Source organism: Centroberyx gerrardi, chromosome 7, assembly GCF_048128805.1.
Source record: "Centroberyx gerrardi isolate f3 chromosome 7, fCenGer3.hap1.cur.20231027, whole genome shotgun sequence".
In the NCBI taxonomy this organism is placed as follows: Eukaryota; Metazoa; Chordata; class Actinopteri; order Beryciformes; family Berycidae; genus Centroberyx; species Centroberyx gerrardi.
In genome coordinates this window covers 6,194,024-6,214,206 of record NC_136003.1, presented here as the reverse complement: position 1 = coordinate 6,214,206, position 20,183 = coordinate 6,194,024, and the positions used below count along the sequence as shown (strand labels likewise).

At 41.3% G+C, this 20,183-nt stretch overlaps 3 protein-coding genes across 3 annotated transcripts in view; 2 read left to right on the top strand and 1 right to left on the bottom strand.

Annotated features, from left to right (window-relative positions):
- The window catches only part of LOC139911915 (primary amine oxidase, liver isozyme), a 291,900-nt gene that overhangs the window by 35,603 nt on the left and 236,114 nt on the right, over window positions 1–20,183 (bottom strand). The gene's annotated exons all lie outside the window — the stretch shown is intronic.
- The window catches only part of LOC139911912 (proteasome activator complex subunit 3-like), a 237,036-nt gene that overhangs the window by 62,057 nt on the left and 154,796 nt on the right, over window positions 1–20,183 (top strand). The window lies entirely within an intron of this gene.
- Window positions 1–20,183, top strand: part of LOC139911910 (sodium- and chloride-dependent GABA transporter 2-like) — a 36,865-nt gene that overhangs the window by 1,198 nt on the left and 15,484 nt on the right. Inside the window, exon 2 of the mRNA XM_078284412.1 lies at window positions 16,292–16,426. Within this exon, the coding sequence (XP_078140538.1) occupies window positions 16,292–16,426 (135 nt within the window). The remainder of the gene's footprint in view (window positions 1–16,291; window positions 16,427–20,183) is intronic.

The window sequence follows — 20,183 nt, the reverse complement described above, 5'->3', positions numbered from 1 at the left end:
CAAATAATATATTCATGTATTTTTTTGGAACTTTTATATTGTAATATACTGTATATATTATATATTGCCCTTTTCACATGTGGCATCTCCCTTTAGGGGTTATAAAAGCACAATGTATCATCAAATGATTGACACATTGGCTGCAGAACAGTTACAATATGTATTTGTACTTGTAATACAATTTTGATACAGTTGCAGAAAAAAGAACCAGTGATATATTAATTTACTGACTGTTTCCATATTTGCAATGAGGGAGTGAATTGTTTGGGAAGGGTTGGGAACCACTTTATTAGAGTAGCCTATTTGTTTTGGTACAGTATGTTTGTGTTAGACCTGAGCATTTGAATACTGTGAAAACTCATTTATCTGTCACTTATATAGCCACAGGGCTGTTTAACTTTACAATCGGTATTTAGGGCTGACTTCTTTTCATCACACATACACGCTCACACTTACTGTAGGAGATGCACATTATAATCATGGTCTACTGCTAATAATAATAACCATGGCAGCTCCGCTGGAGCAATCAGAGGTAAAGTTTGCTAAGTGGCACTTTGACAAAAGTCAAATAGAGTGCCACATGTTGTAAGATTTAAAAAAATAAGTAGACCAGTCAAACAAATTAATTCTTAGGATAAAGTATGCAAAGGTTTGATGTATGTCCACATTGAGAAGGGAAAAAACTTAACAAGGTAGCAAGGCCACACAAGGGAATTGTCATACACAGAGTGACAAACTGTATTTTAAAGCTACACTATGCTTCTTTTTGCCTTGAGGCAGGATGCGTGTTGTTAGTCCCGCCTTCCTCACCTTCAGTTGGTCAGATTTCCACTGCAACAGCTGTCACTCTTCAAGCTCAATCATTCTCTGAGAAAGGCATGACTCATTTGCATCATTTTTACATTGAAGATGTGGCAATTACACACAGTGTACAACTCTAAACAAATTCATGGATGTGGAAATCATCATCAAACACAAATGTCTATCATAAGGAAGTGTGTGTGTGTGTGTGTGTGTGTGTGTGTGTGTGTGTGTGTGTGTGAGGGAGAGAGAGTGTCTATTCAGTTCATAACATTAATTATGGAACTTTTTTTGAAATTTATAATTTCATGAATTATTACTGTCATTGAAGTTGAGTGATTAGCACATGGCAAGGCTAAGTCATCTGCATCCAATCAAAGAAAATTGTTTAAAATGTATATGTCATTCATATAAGATTCCCATGGATATTAAAGAAATAAAGATTATTATTTATTTATAATGGAGAAGGAACAAAGATACTGCACGTTATTCCAGTTTATAGAAACCCTTACCCGCTAAAGCAAAGTAGGACACCCTAATGTATGTATGTATGTAAACCTTTATTTATTCAGGGAGGGCCATTGAGAGCAAGTTCTCTTTTTCAAGGACGCCCTGAATACAGCACAAGATATAAAAACACATTATACAACAGTTAGTTCCGGTTGAGCAATTTGATTGGACAAGAGGCATTCCATGAGTGCTGATATACAGTATAACAGCACTGGGATGCTGTACTGTATGTATCTCTCCGCTTCACAGGTGTTCTAATGTAACCTTGATTGGGCTGCGTTCACACATAGCGTTTTTCTGTGTGGAGAAAGCTCTGCCTGGAGCTTCTTGTGAGGAGAAATAAAAAGCGGATCACCACAACGTCATCTGACGTTAGCTGAGTAGCTGGCTAGCTAACCAGCTGGTTAGCACTTCTAGCAGACAATACAGTGTTGTGCAACAAACAAATGCTTGCCAGATATTCCCAGTACACGTCTACACAAAACTCTAACTTCATTCGCACCTAGTAGCGACAGCGCAAATATGGATACATTTGACCTTAATTATGAACGGTCGGCTGAGGCGGAAGATTGGGAAGAAAGTAAGCTGAAATCGTCTGTGCTAACCTCAAAGTAGCTAGCTAGCTTGCTGTCGGGAAACAGTTTACCTGTTGTTTGGCAACACTTGGTAGTGGAATCCTGAGGGAACTGTTTTTGTTGGCGGAGACAAATAACAGACAAAAATCACCTGTTGTCTCAAATTACCATTACTTGATGAATAACTTTGTTTATACAACTTTGTTTATACAACTATACACTCGAGGTCGTGCTGTGATTATCTTCGGCACTCGGCCTGCGGCCTCGTGCCTACGACCGAATCACAGCCGTGCTGATATACAGTACAACAGCACTCCCTCTCGTATGATATTGCTTAATTACAAACATTACAGTACAATATAAAATCACATGAAAATCACAGGTTCAGATAAACAACAAGACTATGAGAAGCACGTGCAATCCCCACATAATGCATCCTCTAAAAGCGCCCTGAACTTCTCCATAGAGACAAATCGGTCCAGTTTAAGAGAGTCCTGCAGCCTATTCCATCTATCAGGAGCGTAAAAACTGAAAACGGTCTTTCCTGCCTCACTGTTCATACATGGTGTGTCTAATCTAATGTGTGTCTGCGAGCGAGTACCCTGTAGCACTGAAACTCAAGAGCGAAGACAAATACAGTGGAAGCTTGCCAGACAAAAAGACAATGTTGCTCTCTTCGAATGGTAAGGGAGGGCCAACCCACTTTTTCATATAAGATACAGTGATGAGTGAGAAACCCATCACCAGTAATAAAACGCAGAGCACTATGAAATACCGCATCAAGAGGCTTCAAGGTAGTAGGCGAGGCATGCATATACAGGACATCACCATAGTCAAAAACAGACATTATTGTCGACTGCACAATGGTCTTTCTACTGATAGTAGAAAAACAGGACTTGTTTCTGTACAAGAATCCAATCTTTCCCCTCAGCTTTTTGGTTAGGTGTTAGGTTAGGTGTGATGAAGGTGTAAGCTGAAACGTGTTGGAATAAAACCACATTCTTTTTACATCAAGAGAAATCGCTTCGCCAGTATACTGCCCGTTCTCTGGGGGTTGTTGAAAGGCATTCTGGGAAATGTAGGTAATCACTAACTGAAGTAGAAATAGACAAGGCAGGTCAAGGGAAAGTGGGTTCATCAAAAAGGTAACACCTTATCACAAAATGACAAACATCACAGTTTGATAATATATACCAGTGTAACAGTGTATTCCAGGGTGGATTTTTCCTATTCTATTTTTCAGGGGGGGCTATGCATGCAAGAAGTCAAAATAAGATGATGAGCAGTCAGACAGTACAACAGATTAATAAACATAACAGCATTCACACGGTTTACTGCGGTCACAGCTAAGCATGCAAGGCCACAGATAAGGGTTTGCTTGCTTAAATGATAACATATGACAGTGTGATACAGAGAGTGTTTGGAAATTTTTTAACTGGCTTATTCACAAGACTCACTCCCCAAAATATCTTGGCCTTCACTATGGCTCTCTCAGTCTGGATCCAGTCATAATAAAGGTGAGGGAAATTGAGGGAATGTAGGCTTGGGTTTATAATAGATCATGTTAATGAACTGAACTGCATTATGAATTAGATATTGTACATGCTCAAATTTTGTAATTACTGATAATTAGAGTGGGATGATATATATAGAAATTCAATATATCGCGATACAAAAATCTGACAATACGTATCGTGGAGCGGAAAAATGAATCACGATATTAGCTACATTTTACTCTGTTGTAGGAATCACAAATGAGACACTTGACCATCACAATTTCGCAGTCCTTTCATTATTATTTATTACATCGTATCGGGTTGTATTGAATCGTGAACCCCATATTGCATATCGAATTCAACTGTATCAAAACAAGAAGGTGCTCTTTGGCAGAGGATATATATTGGTCAGGAAGAAAATGAGGAACCAAGGCACTCAAGGTAGAAGTTGAGGTAGAAAAAATTTAAATGCCTTTAATACATTGGCAAGTTCTAAATAGCTCCTAGCTAGGAGCTATTTTTTAACTATGTTCAGTATTTTGAACTTGCCGATGTATTAAAGGCATTTTTTTTCTACCTCAAGTTGAGTACCTTGGTTCCTCATTTTCTTCCTGACCAATCTATTTTATGTCTATTTAGACATAGTCAAGATCTGCTGTCTTGAACATTGCCCCACTGATAAAATTCTTTTAAGTGTCATAACTCAAATGATGAAAAGACATCAAACAAACAAAACATTGCACACTCAACAACCTAAATCAACATTGCAGTAATTGCCTTTGTCCGGTTGCAAAGGGTGAGCAGGAGGAACGCTGAGCTTCGGTAAATTGCTGATCTAAGTTAATTAATTCGATCATGTAAAAGACATTTGGACAAGGAAGCAGAGGTGTGACCAAGTCAACTTTGCTCGAGTCCCAAGTCAGTCTCAAGTCTTGAGGCACAAGTCTCAAGTCAAGTCTCAAGTCTACATGTAGATTACCAAGTCAAGTCAAGTGAAGTCTCAAGTCTAAATGTAGAACAGCAAGTCAAGTAAAACAAATCGAGAGTCCAGTATCAATTTAATATCTTAAAGAAAACTAAATATCTAGGACTTTTCAATGCAATATGGTTTTAATAGGATAAAAACTTGGTAAGAGCATCATGAGTTTGATTTCTAGAATCAGTTTCAACTTCAATAAATTAAATCATTCCATACAAATTGAGAAAACAGAATTTAAATTTAGTCGTCTGCTGGAACAAATCTCATCACTTTCAATCCAAGTCATTTACACAAACAAAAGGGCCCGGATCTACTAACGTGTCGTAATTCCAGGCGCAGCACAAAAGCAATTGCGGGTGAAATTTGTACCACCAGCGCATGGTATTTACTAAAGTAGCGCACGCAAATGAGCGGAGGCGCAGATAATTAATTATAATTGCGACTGTGCTAATATAAGGGCCAAACAATGCGCACAATAGCCTATTTGCCTATTTGCGGCAATGGAATGATGGACAAAAGAAGAGCAAATTTCTCTCCAGTGGAGCTGGAAGTGTTGGTGGCAGAGAAAACCCAACCCAACACCACAAAGAGCTGCAAAGAAGAGATGTTTTACTCGCGCGTAAAAAGTCACTCTGGAACGATATAACAAATAAAGTGAATGCAGTTGGGCACCACAAGCGCGATTTAGCGGAGGTAAAAGCGCTGGTATGATATGAGGAGGTGAGCCAAAATGCTGACCATAAATAAAGCCAAAGAGGAGCCTTAACTCCCTTGGAGGAGCAGGAGGGCCTGACTGAGACGCAGGTGCCAGTGTGGGAGGGATGGAGACCTGGTGAAGGTATGAAGCACACCTCTCCACGGAGAGGTTATTACGCACACGTTTTAGCTGCATTGTTTACATCAAGGCTATGCCGCTCAGATATTGGCTCATAATAAATGTCAGCAAATCCAGACAAGAGTGTGCAAGCGTGCATTTTCCTTTTTGTATATTTAGGTAAATGGTGTATTTTTAAATCAGCATACCCGTTTAAACCTGATTGGAATTATAATAGGGATGCGATCTAATGTCTACATGCTATTATGTGTAGATGATTGTGTCACCTTGATCTTAGAGCCGGTCCCAGAGCCAGTCTCGTTGGAGCCATTCTGTGCGCAAAATGATAAGACATGCTTTTCCTATAGGTCTTAAATTCCGTGCGCAATCAACAGGTGTTAACGGCCACCGCCTCTTGATAAATCACGTCCTCTAGCTGCCAATTTCCATAAAACTCTCCCTTAATTTTGCGCTTCATCCTTGGAACACCCACAAATGTATATGCAATTATATCAAACCGCAAAATGCGCTGTGCAGAGAACACACGATTTGCACTGGCGCAAATGTTTAGTAGATCCGGGCCAAGATCTTTTGTCAAGACTTTAGAAATCTTTTCCATCAAAGCAGAAGTCAAAGTCAAGTCTCAAGTCTTCTCTTCATGCATCAAGTCAAGTCTCAAGCAATTAAAACTGTGACTCGAGTCTGACTCGAGTCCAAGTCATGTGACTCGAGTCCCCACCTCTGCAAGGAAGTATACTATATGCTGAAGTAACGTCTGCATTTGGTTATGCCGAAAAAGTCAAAGAAATAACTGCGCAATCAGCAGGAAGATCCACCTGTCTCACCTGCCTCACCTGAAAGCCACACGGGAACAATGGATAATGGAAGCGCACAAGAGGAAAACCAGCGTGAATTATCAATTCTAATCCGCTCTATAATACGAGAGGAGATAAATGCTGCTATAGACAAACTACAGCCACAACTTAACTCAATGAAAGACGATTTGAATAAATGCAATAACAAACTTACGGAGGTAGAGCAGGCCCTTTTGAGTATGGAGGGTCGGATAACCACGCTGGAGACAGCCAATAAATCTCTCCAAAGAGAAAACAAGGATTTGAGAGAAAAAGCTGAACGTCTGGAGACATATAGCCGAAAGTTCAATCTAAGAGTATTTCGACTGGATAGAGATATTGAAACGGGAAACCCGACGGATTTCATGGGAACTTTCTTCAAAGAGGTATCAGTTGGATCAGTAACCAAATCAGGAACCAGACCAATGATTGTGAGAATGCGAAGATATTTGGCCAAAGAAGCTATCTTAAGAATAGCGAAGAAGGAGGGAGTAATGAACTTTCGGGGAATGAAGCTGAAAATCTTCCCAGATCTGACAGTGGAAGTGACCAAAAGAAGAGCCAAATTCCAACATGTCAAAGCAAATCTACGCGAAGCGGGGATTAAGCATGGGATAACTCACCCAGCTACACTCATCATCACCTTCAATGAAGAGACTAGATATTTTCAGGATCATGAGGCTGCGGAGACCTACTGCCAGGTGATAAAATCTTCATCAGTCCAGAGTTAGAAGAAATTGGAAAGAGGACTGGTGCAAATTATCAAGAAAGTCGTCACCAATACAACAATGATGATTAACTGTACGGTAACTAATTCCTGCGGTAAAGTGGGGATTTTTTTTTTTTTTTTGCATTTTTTGAGTTGAATGGTGAATTAATTTAGTGATTTAATTAATTAACGCAATGCGTTGTGTATTGGACATATAGAAAACAGTCCGGACGAGAGTGACATAAATTTGTCTGAAGAAATGGACTATAACATCGGCCAGTTTGCTGCATTGTAGGCTACAATAATTATATGAAGATAACATGGTTAACTTTCTGTGTGGTACAATAAACTACCGATGGTGAAAGAAATAGATTCCTTGGACAATTAATACATTATGTGTTGTTTGCAGAGACATTTAAGTTGGTTATGAATGTCGATATTATAATTTCAATATTTCAGTCTGTGTAACTTTATAAAGAAATCTAATGATGTGGAATACGATAGTTTTGTGTTTCAAATGTTTTATTTTTTTGTTGTAAGGAGATATATAGTCTACTCTTTAGTAAAGAAGGGTTGTTTAGGAAGAGTCTGGGGATAAAGATAAGGAAAAGTGATTTATTGAGTTAAAATAAAGAAAGTAGGCTACAATAAGGTCAGCATGGAGGTCAGCTTGCTCAAGTTTGCAAACATGAACGTTTGGGGTGACAATGCGAGTGATTGTGTTTGTATGTTGTGTGTACGTTTGAGTTTGACTGTTCTGTTATGTTGGAATAAATGTAGCTCCAGAGTTGATTGGTTATTAGGAAAAGAGCAAAGTGCAGTTAGGATAAGTTCATCTAATGTTAATGAATTCTAAACTACCTAAAAGGGGACTAAAGATAGCCCACGTAAATATCTGTAGCATTAGAAATAAATTCACTGAAATCAAGGAAATATTACTTACAGATCATGTACATATTTTGGCTATATCAGAAACGCATCTTGATTCTACATTTACTACACACTAATGATACAAGGATACAGTATTTTTAGGCGGTATAGGAATGAATATGGGGGCGGGATCGCCTTTTATATTATGAATCACATACCGGTAAAAATTAGAGAAGATCTTATGCCAACTGAGATTGAAGCATTATGGCTGCAAGTACACTTGCCTCATTTGAAGCCAATGCTAATTGGGTGTTGTTATAGACCACCTAGTGCAAATTCCTTGTATCTTGATCATATCTGTGACATGTTAGAATATGGGTGCGATTTCGATAATGAGATCTATTTTATGGGTGACCTTAATATAGATTGGAATCTACTGACTTGCCCATTAAAAAATAAGCTTTTGACAGTTACTGATGCATGTGGGTTGTCACAGGTAATTAATAAACCAACGAGAATATGGCTGAAAGGTGATGGCACCCAAACCGCCACCTGCATTGATCATATTTTTACCAATGTAGAGCTATGCTCTAAATCAGTATCAATACCTATAGGCTGTAGTGACCATAACTTAGTTGCAATTGTGAGGAGAGCTAAAGTGCCTAAGCCTGGACCTACAGTAATCTTTAGGAGATCTTACAGAAAGTTTAATCAAGACAATTTTATTGAAGATGTCAAAAATGTGAATTGGTCAAATGTATTTCTGAAAAAAGATCCGGAAGAGGCACTGGGGACTTTTAATTAAATTGTTATGCCATTGGTAGAAAAGCATGCACCACTGAAGAAGTTCACCGTCAGAAATGTCAGAACCCCATGGTTAGACAAGGAGCTTAAAAATTATATGGTGGAACGTGATCAAGCAAAACTAATAGCAAACACGTCAGGATTTAAATCCGATTGGCAAATATATTGTAAATTAAGGAATTTTGTTACAAGGTTAAATAGGAAGAAAAAGAAATTGTATTATGAAAATAGGATTAATGATACTAAATATGACAGTAAAAAATTGTGGAATACTTTAAATTATCTAATGAGCAAGAACGGCAAACCTATACTCCATCCTTCTTAGAAGCAAATGGAACCTTTATCACCAAACCAATAGATATTGCTAATCACTCGAACAATTATTTCATTAATAAAGTAAACACCTTAAGACATAATATGCCAAACATAGATAATGACTCATCTGAGTTATTAATAAAAAATCTGATTATAAAAGGAAAACATTGTAATTTTGGCCAAAGTAACTTGTGACTTTAGCCAAGTAAGTGTAAGCAAAGTAGAAAATATGCTCACAACTTGTAAAGATAAACCACCAGGGGTTGACGGTCTTGATGGGAAACTTCTTAAAGTGGTCGCTGTTTTAATTGCTCCTCCTATCTGCCATTTCATTAATCAGAGTTTCTGTTGTATACTCATTCTACTATTTGGTACTACAACTAATAGTGAGGAAACATGAGACCAGGGAGAATTGCATGTGGGCATGTATTTAGTTTCAACTCAGGACTGAGGATTACAATGACGTATGCACGTAACACAAAGGGGCGTAACAGTATCTCAAAAGGGACAAACTTAGGCTGTCAATACACAACATATCCCTCCCCCTTTACTTTTGATGTTCCCTTAACAAAGGTTAAAACATTTCACTGTCTCAGTATCTTCTCTTAAAAGTCTCTGCTTCAAATACACTTTTTTTTCTAAATGTCACAGTCTTTATTGTCTGGATTTCTTCCTTCTATAATTAACTTTTAACAAACTTGTTTTGGCTATAGAACTTTTGTCTGAACTAGGGAAAGAGGGTAGACTACCTCAATTCCCAGACTGAACCTTGGGGATTATTCTGCCCCAATGTCAAGGGTTAGTCTCTAGACTACAATGACAGTCTATCAGGAGGTCGTCTGTCTCTTCTGGGGTAAGTACGACCTGTAGGTAAGTCAGTCATATTGTCTCTTGGTGAGGACTGTATGAGTCCTGGTCTGGGAGAAGTGATGCCTGGGGTAGGCACCTGAGCAGGTCTAGGTGTGCCTGGAACAGTGTTCATTCCTGAAGGTTGCTTCTGGGGTTCTTCTGGTGATGGATGCTGCTCCTGGTAGGCAAGGGAACAAGGGATGTTGGCTGAGGCGAGTCATCACGGGAACCAGAAGTGTGGAGCAGTTGGTCGATGTGTCTTCTCCAGATGAGATGATTACTGGTTTCTACTGTGTATGACACAGGACCTGTTTTTGCAACAACTGTCACAGGCGTCCACTTTACCCCTTTGGTATAGTTCCGGGTGAGAACCCTGTCTTCAGCTGTGAAGCTCCGAAACTTTGCTTTCGTTCGTCTCTCCACTTGAGCTCTTTGTTGAAGGTGCACAACCTCTCTTGTCTTTTGAGGTCTCAGGAGGTCAAGTTGAGTGCGGAGTTGTCTCTTGAGCATAGCCGAGGCAGGGGACACCTTTGTCGTAGCATGAGGTGTGTTTCGGTATGACAACAGGAAAGCACTGAGGTGCCTGTTGAGGGACTGTGTACCTTGAGAGGACTTGAGAGCTTGCTTCATGGTCTGTACAAATCTTTCAGCGAGCCCATTTGTAGCTGGGTGATACGGCGCAGACTTGATGTGCTGAATTCCATTCTCTTCCATTAATGTCTTGAACTCATCAGACACTAGTTGTGGGCCGTTATCACTAACAAGCTGTTGTGGTAGACCAAAACGGCTGAAGATAGACCATAGCTCTTCGATGGTTCTCTCGGAGGAGGTGCTCTTCATGACGTCAACCTCAGGCCTTGCTATGGGCGTCGACTACGACTAAGAACATGTGGTTCTCCAGCGGCCCAGCAAAGTCTATATGGACTCTTTGCCATGGTTCTTCAGGCCAGTCCCACGGATGTAATGGAGCCAGCTGTGGGAGGTTTCTCACTTTCTGGCAGGCAGACATGACTTTGCTTTCTCCTCTATAGCTGCATCCAGGCCTGGCCACCAGAAATAGCTGCGTGCGATTTCCTTCATTCGCACCACGCCACAGTGTCCAGAGTGGAGCTTGTCAAGCACTTTCTCTCTTAGTGGCGGTGGAATAATGACACGATAGCCCCACAATAGGCATCCAGACTGGACTGAAAGCTTGTTTCTTCTCACCAGGTAAGGCTTCAAGCTCGGTGTCATCTCTCCTCTCCTCCCACGAGTGACGATGTCCATAACCTCAGACATGACTGGGTCAGTGTGTGTGTGTTTCTTCACATGAGTCGAGGTTACCGGAGCAGCAGTCACTTCCTTGAAGTAGAAGATCTCAGCTCGTGTTGGCTCAGTGTGTGCGACAGGCAACGGGAGCCTTGAGAGCCCGTCAGCATTCCCGTGCTGGTCCAACTTCCTATACTTGATGTCATACTGGTGGGCGGACAATAACAGAGCCCATCGTTGCATACGACTGGCTGCAAGCGATGGGATGCCCGTATGAGGACCAAAGATAGAGGTGAGAAGTCGATGGTCCGTCAGTAGCTCAGTAGTTCACTCCAAACACTATAGACAGTGCTTCACGCTCAATCTGTGTGTAATTGCTTTCTGCTTTGCTCAGTGTCCTCGATGCAAAGGCGATTGGTCTCTCTTCCCCTGATGGCATGATGTGTGACACTAGTGCACCCACACCATAAGGTGAGGCGTCACATGCCAGCTGAATTGCTAATGTGGGGTCAAAGTGGGTGAGGGCCTCAGATTGAGAGAGGTCTGTCTTCACTTCTTTGAAAGCTGTCTCACATTTGTCTGTCCACTTCCACTTCTTGGTTTTGTTTAGAAGCTCATGCAGCGGCTTCAGCTTATTGGCAAGGTTAGGCACAAACTTTGCATAGTATGTCAGCAAGCCAAGGAATGATCTCAACTGACTCACGTTCTTCGGGGATGGAGCCTCCACAATAGCCTTCACCTTTGATGGTGCCTTGTGGAGTCCAGTGCTGTCGATTACGTGCCCCAGGTACTCGACAGAAGGTTGGAAAAACACACGCTTGTCTTTCCGGACTCTCAGGCCATATTCCTCCAGTCTTTGTAGTGTCGCATCCAGGTTCCTTAAGTGCGACTGCTCATCTGGTCCTGTGATAAGCAGGTCATCCAGGTAGCACTGGACCCCTGGTAGCCCACTCAGAATCTGGTCCATTGCTCTTTGGAAAAGTGCTGGAGCAGAGGTAATCCCAAAAGGGAGCCTCCGGTACCTGTACAGACCTTTGTGTGTCACTACGGTCAACAGTTCCTGTGACTCTGGATCAACATGCATCTGGAGATATGCCTGACATAAATCTATCTTACTAAACTTCTGTCCTCCAGCCAACCCTGAAAAGAGGTCATCGATGAGGGGTAATGGATACTGTTCTGCAATCAAGACAGGGTTCACAGTGACTTTAAAATCACCACAGATCCTTGGAGCCCCATCCTTTTTCATGACTGGAACAATCGGTGTAGCCCAGTCACTTGTGCTCACGGGTTCCAGTACTCCACTCTTCACTAATCTGTCTAATTCTGCCTCTACCTTGGGTTTGATGGCATACGGGACAGGTCTAGCTTTTAGACACTTTGGTGTGCTTCCTGGTTTGAATGTCAGCTTAACCGTAATGTCCTTCATGCTGCCAAGTTCTCCGTCAAAAACTTTGGAGTGCTTCTCTAAGATCTCCTGTAGGGGGCCCGTATTCCCATCATTAACCAGGAACACTTCTTGCCAGTTCAGTCTGAGCTTTCTCAGCCACCTGCGGCCTAGCAGAGCTGGACGGTTTCCTGGAATGATGTACAGTGGAAGAGTCTTTTTCTGTTTGTTGTGTTCCACTGTCACATCCACGACTCCTAACACTGGAAGAGGCTCACCAGTGTAGGTCCGTAACTTTAACTTGGTCACTCGAAGAGTAAGGTGCTGCAGCTTCTCCTTGTAAACAGCTTCTGATACCATGGATACACGTGTACCGGTGTCCACTTGCATCCACACTGCTTTGTTCTCCAACAGTGGTGTGACCCAGTATTCATCATCACTGTCCATAACAGATAAAACATGCACTGTATCTTCATCATCAGACTGACAGTCGCTCTGCTCGTCCTGTTCGTGCTCTATCTTATTCACGTGTTTCCTCTTGTTTCTGTGGAAGCCACTTTTCTTCATCTCAGTGTGCTGTTTGTATGTCTGGGTCTTTTTATTTTTACAGGCACGTTCGATATTGCCTTTCTTACCACAGTTTCTGCAGTCTAAGTCCTTGCACCAACACTCTGATGCCTGGTGCCCTGTTTTCCCACAATGGTAGCATGGCTTGCCAGTTGCTGCCTTGTTCTTGGACTCAAAAGACAACTTATGCACTTGGGTTGATGCACTTAGCTGCTGTGCTTCTCGGGTAGCCATCTCCATTGACGTACTTATCTCTATGGCCTTTTCCAGTCTCAGGTTAGCCTCAGTAAGTAGTCGTTACTGGATAGCCTCACTGCGTAGACCACACACCAATCTGTCATGTATGGTGTCATTGAGTGAAAGTCCAAATTCACAATGTTCAGATAACCGTTTCAGTACAGCTACGAACTGTGAAACAGATTCACCCTCTTCCTGGTTCCTTTTATGGAATCTGAACCTCTCTGCGATAATCAGTGGCTTAGGACAGTATGATTTCCTAATATTGTCACTATTTCATCATAGGACTTGTCCCCTGGCTTGTCAGGTTGCACTAGACTGCGCAGTAGGTTGAATGTTTTTCCTCCCACAACAGTTAAGAATGTTGGCACTATGACATCTCCTTTAATCTTGTTAGCGAGTACAAAATACTCAAAACCTCTCAGTGTATGAACTCCATTGTTCTGTGTTTTCCTCAAATGGTCCCATATTTCCAACCAGTGCAGCCATTTTCAGCAATTAGTCTTATCCTTATACTTCCTTATGCTTATTTTCACTGTTAGCCCGTTCTCTTCCTTTTTTTTTTTTCTTTTACTTTCCTTGTTTCGTTTGACTTACTGCCCTTATGTTATTTTGTGGTCCCGACACAATCCTTCCCTTCACAGTTTACTTCAGTCCCCGTTCCACCGCGGAGATTCCTCCTACCCCCGCAGCAGCGCCGTCCTCCGTTCCGGTGCCGTCGCGTCTACACCGCAGTAGCCAGCTTGCGCCATTGTTCAGTTAGCCACGACCTCGCGCTGTACACCCGCGAAAAACTCGTTAAACTCAGACTTTCTACCGAAAATAACAAACACAACGTGAGAACGCAGTACCTCATCGCCAGTTTTGTTGTATACTCATTCTACTATTTGGTACTACAACTAATAGTGAGGAAACATGAGACCAGGGAGAATTGCACGTGGGCATGTATTTAGTTTCAACTCAGGACTGAGGATTACAATGACGTATGCACGTAACACAAAGGGGCATAACAGTATCTCAAAAGGGACAAACTTAGGCTGTCAATACACAACAGTTTCAATGAGAGCTTATAATTTTGGCAGTTTTCCATACTTGTGGACAACAAGTATGGAAAACTGCCAAAATTATACCACTGCCGAAAAATGGGAAATTACCTTTCTCGGGATCTAATAGTCGGCCTATAAGCCTATTACCTGTTGTAAGTAAAATAATGGAAAAAATTGGAAGTGAACAAATTCAATGCTATTTCTCTATGAATAATTTGACCACTGACTTTCAACATGCATACAGAGAAGGGCACTCAACAGCTACTGCTTTGACCCAAATGACTGATGATTGGATGAGAGAGATGGAAGAGAAGAAAATAGTGGGAGCTGTACTGCTTGACTTTACAGCAGCCTTTGATATTATTGATCATCAGTTGTTATTGAAAAAATTGCAGTGTTATGGTTTCGTTCAATCTGCATTATTAGGAATAAAAAGCTATCTATTTAATAGGAAACAAACTGTTTGTTTTAATGGAAGCTATTCAGAGGTTACAACTATAAAGTGTGGAGTGCCTCAAGGAAGTTGTCTTGGGCCACTGCTATACACTATTTTCACTAATGATCTACCACTTGTTTTAAAATAAGGCTAATATTGCTATGTATGCAGATGATTCAACAATATACATGTCTGCACTGACAGCCAGTGAGTTAACTACATCTTTAAATATTGAATTGCAATCAGTGATTGAATGGATTAGGAGCAATAAATTAGTTTTGAATGTTTCTAAGACAAATAGCATTGTATTTGGTACAAATCACTCTCTTAGCATGAAACCATGTCTGAATCTTTATATAACTGATGTGTTGATTAACCAAGTCCAAGAAACCAAGCTTCTAGGAATTATACTAGATAGTAAGTTATCGTGGATAAAGCACATAGATAAGGTAGTTGCTAAAATGGGAAACAGCTTGGCGGTTATTAAAAGATGTTCAAAGTTTCTGACACAAAATTCAGTTAGAGAGGTAATTCAAGCCTTGGTGTTGTCCCAACTGGATTATTGCCCGGCAGTGTGGTCTAGTGCTGCAATGGGTAATATAAAGAAGTTGCAAATTGTACAAAATAGAGCAGCATGTATTGCGCTTATATGTTAAAAACAGATTACTTTATTCATTACTTATATTTATAAGAAATATTTTTGTTACTAAGATTCCATTTATTTTATACAAGAACTTATCTTTCAGCTCAGATAGACACGATTATTCTACCAGACTATTCTATTCTATTCTATTCTATTCTATTCTAACCCTAACCCTAACCCAGGGAATTTTACATTACCAAAGGCGAGAACAAAGTCAGTCCAACGAATGATTTTGTTTAGAGCTATGAAGGAATGGAATTTACTCCCTATAGACATATCACACAAGAACATTGTCAAATTTGTTTTAAAAGAATTTTAAAAGAACATCTCTTGAATAGAAATTCTGAACAGATGTAAGGTAAGCCCTAATGGGATGTGGACTGAATAAATCTGTAGGGATCTAAATGTCGACGATCCAGTAGCACCACAAAATATTTGCACTCTGAAGTGTATTAGTTGATCTTAGAGCAAAATATAAATGTATTTCAGCTGTTTTGATGTACTATGTGGTTGTGGATTCTGGATTCTGGATCTGCATTGGTGATCCTAGAAAAACTCCTAAAAAAGTCATTTGTAACTTTCAAAGAGATCTGAAAGTTGTGATATATGTGTATACGTGTCTACTAAGAAGGAGTCTTTAAGGTGAATTATTAATTATTTTTATTTTAGGAGCTTGTCTTATTTGTGTGTGCGTTCTAGTTGTCGTCCTGTGTATTGTGTAATGTTACATGTTTTGTTGGTTGTATTGTCACAGTGTATTGGTGTATGTTCAATGTATGTGTATGTTCAATATGCTCATTGTATATATTAGTGTATGTTTCAACGTATGGTCTAGTGGTCATCCTGACTACTCTGCAATATATTTTATTTGGTTGCACTGTCACAATGTATTGTCACAATGTAAAGTTTTGAGTGGACCCCAGGAAGAATAGCTGCTGAGATGCAGCAGCTAATGGGGATCCAAATAAACAAACAAACAAACAAACAAACAAACAAACAAACAAAATGCCTCAAATTTCCCCCCAGGCTTTAAAATATGATTCTGTACATTTAACAAAACAAAATGAAACGTTTTATCTGTCAGATTCTCCTCATAATGACTTTTCTTAAGATTTCTCCCAGGTCTCATAGGTGTATTTGTTTGTTTGCAGGTGTGTTCCTGTTGCCATACTGTTTCTTTGCTGTGCTGTGTGGCGTTCCACTGTTCCTGCTGGAGACTGCGGTCGGTCAGTTCACCCAGGAGGGAACCATCACCTGCTGGAGGAAGCTCTGCCCCCTGGCACAGGGTAACCACATGATTCACTGTGGTATAGAGCCAAAGCAGCCTTCAAACAAAGAGCCATAGAAGTCTTATTACTGCACTAATTGCAAAACGTAAAGGATAATTTAAGTTATAATGAATGTTAAACCTATTTCCCTCTCTCCCTTCTGACATTCCTGTCGTTTTGTGGCGACTTGTAGCTAGAGGGATTTCATAGATATACATTTTACTTAGATTTTCTACATTTTGAAATCGGTGTCGTAGTGAATAAGAAACAAGCTTTTTATTTTATGTTTACTTTATTCTAATCCTTTTCATAGGAACTACTTTCAGATGCTGTCTAAGGGGGCGATCACACCAAGAAGCGTCGCTACAGGCGCAGCCGCGTCAAAAACGCCTCGGCAGACTGCGTCGGGCAAAACAGCTTGGTGCGCCTGTGGAGCAGGGCTGTGTGTGCGACCGTGTTAAAGACCGCTAATATCAGCTTTTCATCTGTGTTTTCCTCTGTCCCACCGTTCCTACCACATCAAACCGCATCAAAACAGGAAGGAAAGCCCGCCTTCTGCTTGATTTGATTGGCTGCCTGGCCCAAATGTGACATTGACGACAGGTGCGACTCCGCGCCTTGCGCTGAAAAGTTGAGAATATTTTAACTTTTATGCGCGCCTAAAAACCGCCAGAAAAACGCGATGCGCGTCGCAAGAGAAGAGCACGCGCCAGGCGCGCCATACCATAGGAAAACAATGGTTTTGGTGGCGACGCATTTCTAGCGACGCTTCTCGGTGTGATCGCCCCCTAAGGCAGCCCCTCTAATATAAACAACAAAGAGTGAGCAGAGATTGTACGAGTTTTAGGTGAAACTGGCCAAGTTAGCATTTGGAGAGGAGTTTTGAATTGTTTGATTTTCACAATCTGCCATTGTTCTGATGATACTGCTATGCTGCTACAGTGTTTTTCCTAATCCTACCCCATGCGTCCAATGAGGGCTTTCCAAAAGGGGGCATTACTTCTACCTTTCATTCACAAAACAATGTCTTTTTTATTGCAAATAGTCAAGGCCTGGAACTTCTCAAAAATGTGGTTCTGACATCATTTGGAGTTGAATGAAAGCAAATGGTGGGAGAAAAGAGAAGGCAAATGGAAAATAAGTTTAACATTCATTGTGTCCAGAACTATCCTTTAGACATAATCATCACTAGATTCAAGATTCAAGATTCAATAATTTATTGCCTTGTCAACAAAGTTTATAGGAATTTGCCTCAGTGCAACTCTTAAGACGATACACCATACACAAAAAGAAAAACATAAAATACATAGAATACATAAAATACATGGGGAAAATGGGAAAAACAATAAAAAGTCCTAAGACATGATAAAACAAAACAGCTGTATTGCTACATGGAGAGTCCAGAAGCCGAATAGCTTCAGGATATGTGCTGTTCCTGAGGAGGGACGTCCTACTGGGCAAGCACTGGAGTCTTTTCCCTGAGAGGAGGAGTTTAAAAAGACAACTGGCTGGGTCAGTGGAGTCAGCGATCACTTTCGCTGCACTGCGCTTGATGCGAGCGGAGCAGATAGAGGAAACAGTCGGGAGGTCGCAGCCGATGATCTTAGATACTGTTCGTACGACTCTTTCTCTCCTTTCTTGAGTGGTTGAGTTGCCGTACCACACAGCGACCGAGAAAGTAAGAACACTTTCCACCACAGCTTTGTAAACGTGAGTCATCGCCTCTCTGCACACACCAAACTTTTTGAGCTGGCGCAGGAATTAAAGTCTCTGGTGGGCTTTTGTAATCATGAGGCTGGTATTAACCTCCCATTTTAATACGTGACAGATGGTGGTCCCAAGAAATAAAAAAAATTGTCTACTCTCTCCACAGTCTGGCCATTGATTACCAGTGGGGGGAGATCCTCCTTGTCCCTCCTAAAATCATTTGCCATTTCCTTAGTTTTGGTAATATTTAAAACTAAATTGTTTGATTTACACCATTCCACCAGGGCCTCAACCACAGCCCTATAGACTGTTTCATCACCGTTCTTTATCATTCCTACCACTGTCGTATCATCTGCAAATTTAGTAATTTGTACAGATTCGGAACTTGATGCACAGTCGTCCGTGTATAGAGAGTACAGGAGTGGAGAGAGTACACAACCCTGGGGCACTCCAGTGTTAAGGGTCATGGGACTAGATAACCTGTTGCCTATCTTGACCACTTGCTTCCTGTCAGAAAAGAAAACTAAAATCCAATGGCATAAAAATTGACTCACTCCCAACACCTGAAGTTTACAGAATAATTTCAGGAGCACAATGGTGTTAAAAGCCGAGCTGAAATCAATAAATAAAACCCTTGCATATGTAGCAGGGGAACTCCAGGTGCTGCAGGATGTTGTGTAGACACAGAGACACCGCATCTTCTACAGACCTGCAGGGGTTGTGATCTGAGAACACTACAATTGGGTTGCTGGAACCGACATACACTTCAAAGTGTTGCAAGGCAAGCAACAAAGCTAAGGCTTCCTTCTCAATGGTACTGTAATTCACCTGATGTACATTGAACTTTTTTGAGAAGTAGCAGACTGGGTGGTTAATACCTCCGTCATCCTCCTGCAGCAACACTGCGCCCGCGCCTCGGGCATTCGCGTCAACCTCCAACTTGAACGGGCGCACGAAGTCCGGGGCGGCAAGCACTGGTGCGCTGCAAAGGAGAGCCTTAGCAGAGTTAAAAGCATCCTGACAACAAGGGGTCCACACAAATGCCTTGGTGGGACTGGACAAACTATTTAGGGGAGCAACCACATCAGCAATATTTTTACAAAAACCACGATAGTAGCCACTCATCCCCAGAAAACGGTGAAGTTCACGTCTGGTTCGTGGCACTGGAAAATCTATTATTGCCTGCACTTTTGCAGTAACAGGGCACACTTGACCTTGGCCCATCTGTTTTCCCACATAGGTGACTACTGCCTTCCCAAACTCACACTTGGCCAAGTTCAGTGTGAGGGAAGCTTCTCTCAAATGACAAAATATTTAGTTTTAACATGATCTGACCAGGAAGAAGAATAAGCCACAACATCGTGCAGATAAGCCTGACAGTTTTTGACACCGGATAAATCCTTGTTCATTAATCTTTGGAATATGGCTAGGGCATTCCGGAGACCAAAAGGCATGACCGTATATTGCAAAAAGTGTTTTGGGGTGACAAAAACTGAAATGTCTGAGGCACGAGGAGTCAGGGGCACTTGCCAGTATCCCCTTTAGCAAGTCAAGTTTAGTTACATACTTAGCCGAGCCTATTTGATCTACACAATCCTCCATTCTTGGAAGAGGGAAGGAATCAGGCTTCGTGATGGCATTCACCTTTCTGAAATCATTACAAAAACGAGGTGTCGGAACGAGGACCGAACTTCCTGCTGTATTATGGCCCTTTTTGCAGGATTGATGCGATAGGGATGTTGTTTTATGGGCTGATGATCACCTACATCTACATCGTGATTAAGGACAGTTGTCTGAGTGGGGTTGTCACCGAACAAAGCAAAATGCCTATTAATAAGCATGGATATGTCACCTTGGGCTGAAGCAGGTAAATGAGACAAGTGAGCATCTAGATTGGACAGAATCTCAGAATTTTTCAAACGTGTGCAGGGCACCGAACCACGTTTGTTGCGCAGCCCGTCGTCCTCAGGGCTGTACAATGGCGGCGAATCAGAAACAGCGGCAGCGGGGGCCACTAATGAGGGTGAGGCATCGGGGCTGTCACGAGTGAAATAGCTCTTTAGCATAT